This window comes from Mandrillus leucophaeus, unplaced genomic scaffold (genome assembly GCF_000951045.1).
Source record: "Mandrillus leucophaeus isolate KB7577 unplaced genomic scaffold, Mleu.le_1.0 Scaffold98, whole genome shotgun sequence".
Taxonomy (NCBI): domain Eukaryota; kingdom Metazoa; phylum Chordata; class Mammalia; order Primates; family Cercopithecidae; genus Mandrillus; species Mandrillus leucophaeus.
Window position 1 is genome coordinate 1,632,904 of NW_012110696.1, and position 12,642 is coordinate 1,645,545.

Sequence of the window (12,642 nt, forward strand, 5' to 3'; positions counted from 1 at the left end):
GAGCTCAGTCAGGAGGCTGTGGTTGCCTGGAGGCTCGACCAAGGCTGCAGGACCTGCTTCTAGGTTCACCCACGTGGCTTTTGGCAGGAGGCCTCATTGCTTTGTCACATGGGCCTCTCTGAGGGGCAGCCTGAGTGTGTTCACGATATGGCCACTTGGTTTCCCATAGCGAGTGACCCCAGTGAGCGTGAGTGGGCCCCAAAGAGCCCTGTGTGACCTGGTCCTCACCAGCTGAGGTTTTGTCTGCTTCTTGACTCTGTCTAGCCCTTACTCAGTGGGAGGAAGATCGGGCTCCACTTTTTGAAGGGAGTGATTTCAAAACCTCTCTTCTCCATAAGGAGTGCCGGTCAGGAACGGTGCTTGTGGAATGGTGTTGGCGCTGGTGCTGGTTCTGGTGCCCCCACCCTCCTTGTGCTGGAGTTTGGTTGGCCACAGACAGGTAGGGGCTTACAGAGAGGATACGCAGGTGCAGAGCTTTCTTTCTTTCCTTGTTTCCTCCTTTCTTTCTCTTTCCTTTTCTTTCCTTCCCTCCCCTTCCCTTTGCCCTTCCTCTTCCCCTTCCCCTTCCCCTTCCTCTTCCCCTTCCCTTTCCCCTTCCCTTTCCCTTTCAGTTTTGCTCTTGTTGCCCAGGCTGGAGGGCAGTGGCATGATCTCAGCTCAGTGCAACCTTTGTCTCCCAGGTTCCAGAGATTCTCCTGCGTCAGCTCCCCAAGTGGCTGGGATTATAGGCGCCCACCACCACACCTGGCTAATTTTTGTATTTTTAGTAGAGATGGGGTTTCACCATATTGGCCAGGCTGATCTCGAACTCTTGGCCTCAGGTAATCTGCCTGCCTTGGCCTCCCAAAGTGCTGGGATTACAGGTGTGAGCCACCGCACCCGGCTTGCCCCGTTTTCTTCAGTGACTTTGTTAATGAGCCAGAACAGTAATGTGGGTGCTGCACACCCCATTCTGCTCCTGGGACTCAACCCCATGTGAAACAAAAGCTTTTTGTTTATTTGCTTCTTGTGGGGGCCAGGTGATACCTGCCTGCCCTGGAGTGTGCGCTGCCTTAAATTCAGCCGCTTCGGTCTGCTTGCTCACCAGTGTCGTCAGTGTGACGGTAGTCATCACTTTCTGGTAAAAAGAAGGTTTATGGGGAGAGGCCTCATCAAATGTCAGCAAAGCCCCTGAGGAGACAGGCAGTGTCTTCAGGGGCCACGTCTGCAAACCCAGAGCCCTGCTGACCGCGGCTGCGGAGGACGGCACCAAGACTCCCGAGGGGCCAGTGCTGCCTGCTCTCCCTCTTTCCAGCTCTTTGCTCATCCCATCCAAAAACTGGCTCCCACCTTTCTCCTTGTCCCACATCTGCCATGTTGCACCCCCTGCCTGTCAGCCAACCAGTCTTCACCCACACCCACCTGCCCCTGCCTGTGTCATACCACCTGAACAGGTGGTACCTTTGGTGAACAGGTGGCTCCCAGCCTGGGTTACCTGTCAGTTCTTGGTTTGGTTTTGTTGTTTTGGAGACAGGGTCTCTTTCTCTCTGTTGCTCTGGCTGGAGTGGAGTAGCATAACCACAGCTCACTGCAGGCTCCATCTCCTGGGCCCAGGCGATCCTCCCACCTCAGCCTCCTGAGTAGCTGGGACCACAGGTGCACACTCCTGTGCCCAGCTAATATTCTTAAGTTTTTAGAGACAGAGCCTTACTGCGTTGTCCAAGTTAGTCTCAAAGTCCTGGGCTCAAGCCATCCTCCTGCCTCACCTCCCAAAGTGCTGGGATTACAGGCGTGCGCCACCAGGCCCAGGCTTTGCCACTTCCTGTTTGTGTCAAGCTCCTATCTACCTCAGGGCCAAAAAGAAATGCTCTGATTTTTCTCTACAACTTTTATAATTGTGTGTTACCGGACAATTAGTCCTGACTCTGGGTGGCACACCCACACACACCATGCACACTCACCCCCATGCTTATGTGCACACTCAGGTGCGCACCCCCACTCATGCGCACCCCTGCACGCTCGTGCTCACTCACACCTGCACCCCGGTTGTGCTGTGCTTGCACCTGGTGGACTGGGTATGTGCAGCCCATCTCTGGTCCGGCGTCCCTGGCGTGTGTTGTGCAGTCTGCGTGCACTGCTGGGACGGTCTGGCGGTCATCCTCAACCCCCCGCTACCCCCTGCCGTCTGCTCTGAGTCTAGGCTCACACCAGCTTCCCCAGGTGTCAGAGGGCTGCTCTCTTCCTGAGCAGGGTGCAGGGGCACTGCCTTCCCTGCCTTTCCCTTGGAGACAGTGCGTGTTTTCACAGAAAACATTTAGAATTTTCTGCTTTTTTTTCCCCCGAGATGGAGTCTCGCTCTCTCACCCAGACTGGAGTGCAATGGCGCCATCTCGGCTCACTGCAACCTCTGCCTCCCAGGTTCAAGCGATTCTCCTGCCTCAGCCTTCCGAGTAGCTGGGATTACAGGCGCCTGCCACCATGCCTGGCTAATTTCTTGTATTTTTAGTAGGGATAGGGTTTCACCATGTTGGCCAGGCTGGTCTCGAACTCCAGACCTCAGGTGATCCACCCACCTCGGCCTCCCAAAGTGCTGGGATTACAGGTGTGAGCCACCACGCCTGGCTTTTACTGGAGAAGCTACGTTTTCTGTTTTTATTGGCAAAGCTATGTTTCAAAGCTGAAATTAAAATATGATGACTGACAATATGTACATCAGTTATCGTTCCAGCAGAATGTGGGAGCAGCTGCTGGTTTCTGTAAAAGCGTGTGCTTTTAGGGCTTTGCAAAGCTTTTGCCATGTAGCGAAGGCGCTCAGCCGCTTCTAGAGAGACCGAGGCTGCTGCAGAGAAAGAAAGAGCTCCCTGTGTGGCCCTGCAGCCGGGTCACCTGGAGCCTGAGGAGTTCTTCAGACAGGCAGGCAGCTTCGGGGCCAGCAGTTACCTCGCAGGCTAGAACCTAAGGACAAGCTGGAGGTGCGTGTGGCCGTGTTTATACCTTCAGGCCCGCTGCGTTTTTGGAGGTCTTGGGTTTAGTGAGCAGACGGTGCCTTCCACAGCCTCAGTCACAAGGGCACGAGGCTTGTCCTCCATGGGGGCCTCTCCTGCACCTGCTGAGCTGTTTTTTTTGTGCCTCCTGGATGAAAACTGAAAAACCAAAAGCTTAGAGCAGCTCCTGGTACTAAGAAAGGGACTGACTTAGTTCATTTGTGCTGCTGTAACAAAATACCACTGATGAGGTCACTTATAAATAGGAGAAATGTATTTCTCCGAGTTCTGGAGGCTGGGAGCCCAAGAGCCAGGCCCCAGCATGTCTGGCATCTGGTGAGAGCCTGGCCTCTGCTTCCAAAATGGCCCCTTGTGGCTGTGTCCTCACCTGGCGGAGGAGGTGGAGGATGCGGAGGACTGAGGCTGGTTCCCTCCAGCCCTTTATGAGGCACTCGTGTCCTGTGTAGGCCTGCAGGACCTGATCACCTCCCAACACCATGGTAGAGATTTGGAGGGACACGTTCAAACTATAGCAGGGACCATCAAGAACACGGAATGTTTGAGACAGCACAGACTGAAAATCTGGAATTTGCAGCTGCTGATTTTTCTTGCTCATTTTCTCAGACCTTCTCTCCAGGAGCCACGCCCAGGGTGGTCAGAGGTGGTGAGTGAGGTGGTGGAAGCGAGTGCTGGGCAGGGGACATACTGCTGGGCACTCACTCCACACCTCCTGACGGGCACCGGCTGCCCCATCCCCCTTGGGGTGAGGAGCCGACACCATCAGTGGCTGCACGGTCGGGGCGGAGAGTCCCCTCCTCCTGCCTCTGTGTGGAGGGCTGGGGAGACAGGGAGGATCTTTGGCCTCCAGCTTCCCGGCTTTGTAAGGCTGTGCACCCCTCACAGCCCAAGCAAGATGTCTGAGCAGGACTCACTCAGCCCGTTTTCTCATGTGCCGTCGGCCAGCTCCCCTGTCTAGAATGCTCCAGTCCGTACTTTCCTAATGAACCTCTCTTCTGCAGGGTTGGGAGGGGGCTCACCAGAGGCAACAAGGGGTCTAGGGTGTCAGTTCTTCTCACACTGGCCTCCTCGCCTGACACGTGCACGGAGCTTGCTGTGGCCATCTCTGTCCCTGCCCCTGCCGTGGACATTCCTGCGCCCTGTAGGCCTCTGTTGCTTGGCTTGGCTGGCCCGTTCCTCCCTTTGGCAGGCGGGAGGTGCTTGGCTCTGCTTTGCTGCCTGTTTCAACACACACTGTGCTGTGCTCCAGGCACTGCCAGAGCCATGGGGAGCCCTCCCCACCCTTGACTGCTGCCTGGCCCTGCTGCAGAGTGGCCCAGCGGCCAGGGCCGCCTTGGCTGTGAGGGGACCACGTGAGCCCCACCCACACGGTGGAGGGAGCTTGCGCTTTCATGAGAGTAAACCAGTGTTTCAGTTTGGCAAAAGCCAGAGGCTTTGGCAAGGGGTAGGTACAGATGTGGCTGAGACAGGGCCTGGACGTTTGCTGAGTGACGTCAGGTCAGCTCATAGGAGGCTTCCCTGACCTTCCAGGGTCTCACCGGCTTCTGGTAGCTGAGTTAACCCACTTCAGATGCTGGAGGCCCTCCAGCTGTCAGCTGGGGCCCCTGCACTCCCCAGACTGACTGAAGGGCTTCGCACACAGTTTGAAAGGCCTCTGCGCTTTGGAGCCTGATTTAGAACTTGAAGGCTTGACCTTTATGTTTTGGACAACTGTTTTGTGTTTAACCTCAGATGGAGGTGACCATCAAACCAGCGTGATGGTAGCAGGAGCTGGGACGGAGCCCCGGGGCTGGTACCAGGGGACGGGGGCGTGAGGCGGACGGGCGGCGCAGTCCAGGCCAGCACTGGCCCCACGGGCCTCGGTTTCCATGGTCTCTGCAGTATGGGTGGCCCCTGCAGCTCCATGTGGCCTTCGCCAGCGGTGCTGGGAGCCTAGTTCTGCAGCTGCCGTGTCTGTGGGCAGCAGTTGTTTCTCCTCCACCGACTGTCATCCAGAGGCGTTCAGAGCCTGCTGTTTTCACGCACTAGCCGCACAGCTGCGCCCGCGAGTGCGAGTCCTGTGTCCGAGGCCTCGTGTGGCTCTTGCGCCATCTGTCAGGTCAGAGCATTCGGTCCAGAGGGTTGACCCTGAATCAAAACAAAATGTTGTGGTTTGAAATGGAAGGAAACCTGGCCCCTGAAGGTGTGTAGCATCCCAGCCACCTCTGGTGCATGCGTAGTGCAGCCTGGCGGTGCCGTGGGTTGGAGGCCATCCTGAGTGGGCAGCACGGCAGCCAGAGTCTGCAAGGTCATGGGTGGCACCAGACCTAGCCAGTGAGACCTGGACCTCCACGCCATCCAGCAGGGGCCCAGGAAACCAGCCACATCCTCATGCTGGCCCTGGGGCTTGTATGTACAAGTGATGTCGATGGGCAAATTCACTTTGATTTGAATGAAAAAGAAATTATGCATCCTTATTTTCTGACCAAAACATGTGGCCAGTTGTATCTTTAAACATTTGAGTGGGGCTGGGCGTGGCGGCTTATGCTTGTAATCCAAGCACTTTGGGAGACTGAGGCAGGAGGATTGTTTGGGCCCAGGAGTTTGAGACCAGCCTGGGCAACAAAGTGAGACCCCATCGCTACAAAAAATACAAAAATTAGACCGACATGATGGTGTGTACCTATTGTCTCAGCCACTTGAGAGGCTGAGGTGGGAGAATTGCTTGAGTCTGGGAGGTTGAGGCTGCAGTGAGCTATGATTGCACCACTGCACTCCAGCCTGGGAACAGAGCAAGACCCTGTCTCAAAAAAAAAAAATTATTCTTTAGAATTTTACTTCTCAGTGATTCACTTTTTATAGTAGAACCACAAAGACAGAAAATATGTCAATTTGTCTTTTATTTATTTATTTATTTGTTTGTTTTTGAGACGGAGTCTGGCTGTCGCCCAGGCTGGAGTGCAGTGACCCGATCTCAGCTCACTACAACCTCCGCCTCCCGGGTTCACACCATTCTCCTACCTCAGCCTCCTGAGTAGCTGGGACTACAGGCGCCGCCACCTCGCCCGGCTAATTTTTTGTATTTTTAGGAGAGACGGGGTTTCACCGTGTTTGCCAGGATGGTCTCAATCCCCTGACCTCCTGATCCACCTGCATCGGCCTCCCAAAGTGCTGGGATTACAGGCGTGAACCACCGCGCCCAGCGTCCATTTGTGTTTTAGAGCCCAATAATATCCTTAGAAAAAAGGAGCTCTGTCCCCGAGGGCCATGTGGTTTTATAAAAATCAGTCGCTGGAAGTGTTTCCAGGAAGTATTTGAGGTTCCTGTCTGTGGGGCGTTTCCTTGCTCTGGATGAAGGTGGTTTGGGGAGTTTCTTGGGTTCTGTGGAATTGGTGAGCTTGTGCTCTAGGTCATAACTTTAGGTGGCCAAGGTTGCTGTGTCATTGCGGTCTCATTATCAGCATCACAGTGCCCCTGTGCCCTGCAGTTGTGGTTGATGGCACCCACGTGCCCTCACCCACGCGTCCTCACAAGCCAGAGCCATGAGGTGAGGTGTCTGAGGCCAGCGTGGGTGTGGTCCAGGAGGGGAACCTTGACCCTGAGGAGGCCTGGAGGTGACCAGGGAGGTGGGGCTGGGTAGGAAGGCTGCTCCCAGTGGCAGTGGACGAGTGGCGTGGACGGTGCTGGGCACCACAGACAGGGGACTTGAGGCAAGGACTGGGAGATGGCAGGGGGTGGGGGCCCAGGCATGCTGAGGGGCTGCTGCCCTGGCCATGGCCGTGGACTCATGCCCCAGCTGGACACACCTGCTGGGTCTCAGGGCCCTGGAGACGCCCAAGAGAGCACGCCAGGGTGGATGGAGACTGCCTGCCACTCAGCGCTCCGGTTCGGGGGTGAAGCCTGGGGGAACCCCTTATCCCTAACAGGCCTTGGGAAGGGGGGCTACTGAGTGAGATTTGACTGGGGGTCAGAGTGAGAAGGGGCTGGTGGCGGCACCTCCGGAGAGCAGAGGGAGGGCCGGAGCCTGGCACTTAGGGACCTACTGTGGACAGGCCTGGGCGTGGCATGGAGGTACTGGAAGCTGCCCGCCTGGGACGAGGGTGGGCCTTGCCCAGGGGAGACCCCTGTGTGTGCACCTGTCTGTTGCATGTGTTTTGAGATGAGAAGGATTTGCATGCGTTTCTATTAGAGTAACTATTAGGAGAGGAGGTGCAAGGACAGAGAAGGTGGGAGCTGCATCTGGCGGGCCCGTGAGGACATCGACGAGGTGGGGTTCCAGGGGCCTTATGGGGGCAGGTGGAGGAGAGACGGAGCCACTGCAGGGCCTCAGAGGTGGCTGTGAGGTGCTTGCTGAGAGCGGCCCTGGGTGGGGCTGTTGTCAGAAGTGGAGGCACGAGGCACCCTCCCTGGCCAGGCCACCTGCCGAGGACAAGACTGGGACAAGGCTGTCCTCTGTGAGCCCCTGGGCGTCTTGAGGCTTGCTTAGGTGTCAGGTGCCCACCAGCCTGGTCCATTTGGTCTGGGCAGGGCCAGGCTGTGCGTCTCTGCCCACACCAGCTGGGCAGGGGCCGAGGAGAGCTAAGGGGCCAGGGCACGTGTGGGCAGGGTCTGAGGAAGGGGCTCTGCGAGCTGTGACTGATGTACAGGGGACAAGCCCCTGCTTTGTGTGGTCTTGGGGATGGCCAGAGCTCCAGCACACCGAGCCCTTGATGGGTTGGTGGGACGCTGCCTCCCAAGTGATCTGCTAGAAATGCTTTAAGCCCATATCTTTTCTATTGCAGACTTTAAAAAATTCAAAAAGCCTTTGCTCCCTCAATTACGAAGATGACGATGAGGATGACGCCCCAGTGAAGATGGTTGTGTCCTCCCCGTGTGAATCCCGGGGCCTCCCTGGCATCACCATGCCTGGCTGCAGCCAGAGGGGCCTCAGGACCAGCCCTGCCCACCCCAACCTGTGGGCCTCAAGGGAGTCGGTGACCGGTGATGGCTCGAGCAGGAGCAACGGGGACCCCAGTGATGGGGATGGCGCCGGGGAGGAGGGTGTCTTCCTCCGGGCCCGCGGGGAGCTGGACCTGGAGCAGATCGAGAACAACTGAGGCTGGCGGGGGCTGGTTTGGGCCACTGCTGCCGCCTGCACCTGCCCTGGGCCACAGAGTAGGTTTCATGTGACTTGGAACATTGAGGCATAATTTTGATTCAGTTTTTCCTAAAGAAGTATTTTGCATTTTTATGGCTTTTGCAGTTCGGGAGAAAGCTTCTCTATTTTGGATGCATTTCAGAAGGGCATTTTATTAAACATGAATCTGCAAACAGATTAACACGGGTCTGTGTTCCTCATGAAAAGTCTGCCGTGCAGGGCGCCTTGAGTGCTTTAGTTGCTAGGAAACCCCAGGCGCTGGTGGTCAGGGCCCCACTGGCCCTGTGTGTCCCCTCCTTCCCGAGGGGTCATGGTGCTTGGGGCTTGTGCATGGGCATCTGTGGCCATGAACCTTGTCACCCACGTGCCAGTGAACCACCAGCTTGTGGTTGCCTGGTTTTCCACCGGTGGCGGTGATGCTTCCCGTGGCCTGGGAGGGCCCTTGTGCCTTCAGGTGGGGAGCGGTGCCAGGCCTCTGGGAAGGCCGTCCTGCTGGCAGCTCCCGTCAGCACCCACTCTGTGAGTTTAATACGAGGCGTTTTATTTGAGTGTATGACTTCTGATTAATTTTCGTTTCCACCACCTGAAGTGGGCCTGGCTGCACCTCGGGCCTCTGGTCTCTGGCTCAGAACCAGACAGGGCAAGGGATTTCCTGTTTTTCATTCCTGCACTTTTAATGAAATTGTAGAGGTTTCGAGTTTGTGATAGCAAAAGAAATCATTAATAATTTTTTGAAATTTTCTTGATTTTTTTTTTCCGCAGTAAAATTCATGAAAGATCATTGAAGTTAATCAATGCCACTTTCTTAACTGACATGGGCCACAGATCAAAGGTGGGCGAAGGTGGCGAGTGATGTGAGTGATGTGGTTTTTTTGAATCAACTTTCCCGAGGCCGAGCTGCTTGGGTGAAAGTGGGGTTCCTGCTCTCAGGTGACCCTCCTGCCTTTGCCCTGCAAGACGGGGCATGGGGCTGGGGAGTTTGGGGCCTTAGCAAGTGGGAGCCCCGTCCCTGGCCAAGCCCTGCCCTCCTCCGTTGAGGCAGTGCCTACTGTCCTGCTGTGCTGGCCCGGGGTCAGGAGCCCCCCTGTCCTTGGCAGGCCCTGGGTGGCTCCTGTGCTGGCACTGATGGAACAGGGGCTCAAGAGAGTGTCACCTGCTGCCCAGAGCCACCGCTGGCCTCATGTGGAGGGAAGGGAGGCCTCTGGCGTTGGGCTTTGACACAGTTGCCAGACTGCACAGGAAAGTTGTGTTTTGGGTTAAATTTGTGGAGATCAGCTCCGGGTAGTTTAGCAAAAGCCACAGTCACCTGCGTAGTCGGGTCACCATCCAGGTGTTGGGATTTGGGGTGGGCTGGGTGGTGCTCTGAGATGACTTAGTACAGGGCAGGGTCCCTCAGGTCAGAGGCTGGCTGTGGGGCCGGAGTGGCCTCCAGGGCACCAGCCACTGGCCTGCAGGACACGGCAGCCTGGACAGCAATGGGAGACGGGGCTGTGGGGCTGGCATGGTGGTGGTGTCAGGCCTGCCAGGGTCCCGCTGGGCCCTCGGCTACAGGCCGAGGAGGGTGTCAGAGATGAGGCAGGGCTTGTGGCCGTGGCTGCAGAGGACCCCGAGGTCCCCACCCAGGCCTGGATGCCCTGGGGACAGGTGGGGCCTCGCCTCCTCCCTGCAGGCACTCTCCAGGGCACGGCTGAGTCCACCCAGTGTCCCCTCCCGCTGGATGGTGACCCAAGTTTGCGAGATCTGTCCAGTGTGTCACCTGGAGTCTGGAACAGGTCCCAGCCACGTCCCCCTACCTGAGTCCCCTTCAAGGACAGGCAGGAGGAGGGAGACCAGTGACTCTGCTCCTACCCCAGCCCAGGGCCCTGGGACCCCTCAGCAGCTCTGAGCCTGGCCTGGGTGTATGGGAGCGAGGGGATGTGGGGTGAGCTGGGGTTTACGTGTGGAGTCACCAGCCCCCCTCCCACCCCTCCGACGCTCCCCTTCCCTTGATGGAGCCTCTGGTCCTGCCTGCAACCCTTGGATTTGCCACCTTCCCCCAGGGCTTCCCCACCTCTCTCACCTCCTGCCTTACCTCATCTCCTCCTTCCCCAAACCTCTGGCTCTCCTGGGCAGAACCCTCCCCGCTGGCTGGTTAGTGGGGCTGGAGGCGCCTCCTGTGGGTTACTGGGGTTGAGGCCCCATGGCCATTCCCCTCGGTGCCCTTGACGTAGGGTGTCTGGTGGGTGGGGCCCTCAGCGGGGCAGGGCAGCCGGTTCTTCTGTAGTGCTGACCTGCTGTGTCCTCTGCAGGTGGGGAGACTGAGACGGAAGGTTCAGGGCACCCATGGGTCCCCTGTCTGCCTGGCACAGGGTGGCGTGTGTGTGGGAGTGGCTTGTCCCCAGGGCTGTATTTTCCCCTGGGCATGTCTGTGTGTCTCCTGGGATGGGGGGCCAGGACCCTCACCAGGGGCATTTGAGACCCTTGGTTGGCCCCGTGGGGTCACCTGCCTGAGGCCGGGGGCAGCCTGGGGGGTTGGCCTCCTGCCTCAGGTGGATGCTTGGCCCCTTGGGGATGGAGAGAGGCTGCTGCTGAAGCTGCAGGAAGTGCTGGTGGGGTGGGGGCTGCTCAGCTGTGTCACCCACGGTGCGCCTGGACTTGGTCCTTCCCCGACTGGCCACAGGCAGGGGGTCCCAGGGCCCTCTGCGGGGGGACCCCAGAGCCGCAGACAGGTGGATGGAGGGCATGGGGGTCTTGCAGCACAGCGCAGCCCCTGGGTCCCTGGGACCTGCTTTGGGTACCCACCTCAGTGGTCAGCCCCTGCAGGATCCACTGGGCTGGGCAGACGTGGTGGGAGGGCCGGGGTTGTGCCTGGTACCCTGGGACAGCTCCCTTCCTATGCCAGAGGCCTGTGAGGCCACTCCTCAGTTCCAAGGCTGGGATCCTCCAGACAGGCCCCTCCCTGCCCCTAGCCCCCAGCACTGCTGCAGCGGCCCACCCCCGCCGGGCTGCCTTGAGGCCCCCAGCCCTCCCCCTTTCCTGGGGCCTTCCCCACTGCAGGACTTCTGTCCCCGTGGAGGGCTCCTGTCCCTGTGGAGGGCTCCTGAGGGGAAGGGGCTGAGGTGAGGTGGGACAGGGATACTGGGATGAGAGAGGCATGGCTTCCCCATCCTTCCCTGGGCATCCACACCTGTGTCTTCTCCTGAATACGCCTCCATCCTCCCCCAGGCTCCCTCTGCCCCTCGAGGACCGTCCTCACCCCACTGTTCCCTCCAGCCCTGCCCAGAGCCTCTGAAGACCTGGGGAGGTGGGGATGGCCTGGCTGGGAGCCTCCCTGGCAACCTGGGGTGGCAGCCTCTGTGCCAGGACCTCAGAGCCAGCCAGCCCCCTGCGGTCACAGGCCCCGTGCTTGTCCAACCTTTTGTTCCTTGTCCTGGGCCTATTCTCTGGCCATCTGCCCCCGAGCATGGATGCTGGAAGAAAGGCAGCCCAGCCCAGCTGAGAGCCTGGGACCTCCCTCTGCCGAGAGCTTGTCTGCCCAGGTACTCCCCAGGCCCAGACAGCTGTGGCCGCTGAGGCGGTGGCCCTCACCAGGAGAGGGGCCTGCCCGTCCTCTGGTGCAGCAGGAGCTTCTCGTTCTCGCGCTCGCCGCTGCATGTGCATCTCAGCCAGTGCCCTGGAGGGAGGAGGGGCAGATGCTGGGGGCATGGGTGACACTGGAGGGGCACTCTTGCTGTTCCAGCCCTGCAGATGGGACCCCCCGCCCCCAGCAAGAGCAGGAATTTCAGCTCTCCCCTTGGCTGGCCTTTGGGTGGAGGGAGGGAGGTCTCCCTTGAGGACCCTGAGCCCCATGCTGGCCCCGTGGCCTCCTGATGCCTGGCCTGGCAGACGCAGACACGGACCCCTCTGTACCAGAAAACCCCAGGTCTTGGGCAGGCATGCACTTTCTTCTCTGACAGAGGTGGACTGGCCAATTCTTGGGTGCTGCTCTAGACTCAGGAGGTGAGGGCATGGGATCTAGGGAAGTAAGTGAGTTCCACTCAGGACAGCCGGTGTGAAGGCCCAGAAGGTCCAGTGAGCCAGGTGCCTGAGGCCGTGGGCTCAGATGGAGGGCGTAGCAGTGAGTTCACACACAGTGGGAAGCTTGACACACAAGGACGGACGGGATCTCCCGTGAATGGGGCAACACCATGAAGTTAGCTGTTTCCAAAAGCCACAAGCTGCAGCAAAACCCAGCCAACTGCAAGGAGAAATTCACAAACCCACCATCCTAGGCAGAGGGCTCGGTAATCCTCTTAGTGGTTAATCGGTCAAGTAGACTCAAAAGGAAACAATAAGGATACCTGAGGTTTGAGGGTGCTGGTTCCTGGGCTTGAGTGGAGGGACGTCTGTGGAATGGGGCTCACCCAGCTGGGAAATCACATTAGTTTCAGGCACACATGGAGCCTGTCAGAACAGGCCAGAAAGCAAATGCCAGTACATTTCAAAGAATTAGTGTCATGGCCAGGTGTGGTGGCTCACGCCTGTAATCCCAGCACTTTAGGAGGCTGAGGTGGGCGGATCACGAGG

The 12,642-nt window shown here is 58.3% G+C and overlaps 1 protein-coding gene across 2 annotated transcripts in view; it reads left to right on the forward strand.

The window, feature by feature from the left end:
- The window catches only part of FAM53A (family with sequence similarity 53, member A), a 28,583-nt gene extending 20,527 nt beyond the window's left edge, over positions 1-8,056 (forward strand). The window contains exons 4-5 of one of the 2 annotated variants that reach the window (XM_011970877.1): positions 5,010-5,163; positions 7,742-7,960. In XM_011970877.1, coding sequence (XP_011826267.1) covers positions 5,010-5,163; positions 7,742-7,788 — 201 coding nt within the window. In that variant the 3' untranslated portion in view covers positions 7,789-7,960. Of the gene's footprint in view, positions 1-5,009; positions 5,164-7,741 lie in introns of both variants that reach the window. The other variant, XM_011970876.1, reaches the window with a different exon arrangement.
- Positions 8,057-12,642: the final 4,586 nt, after the last annotated feature.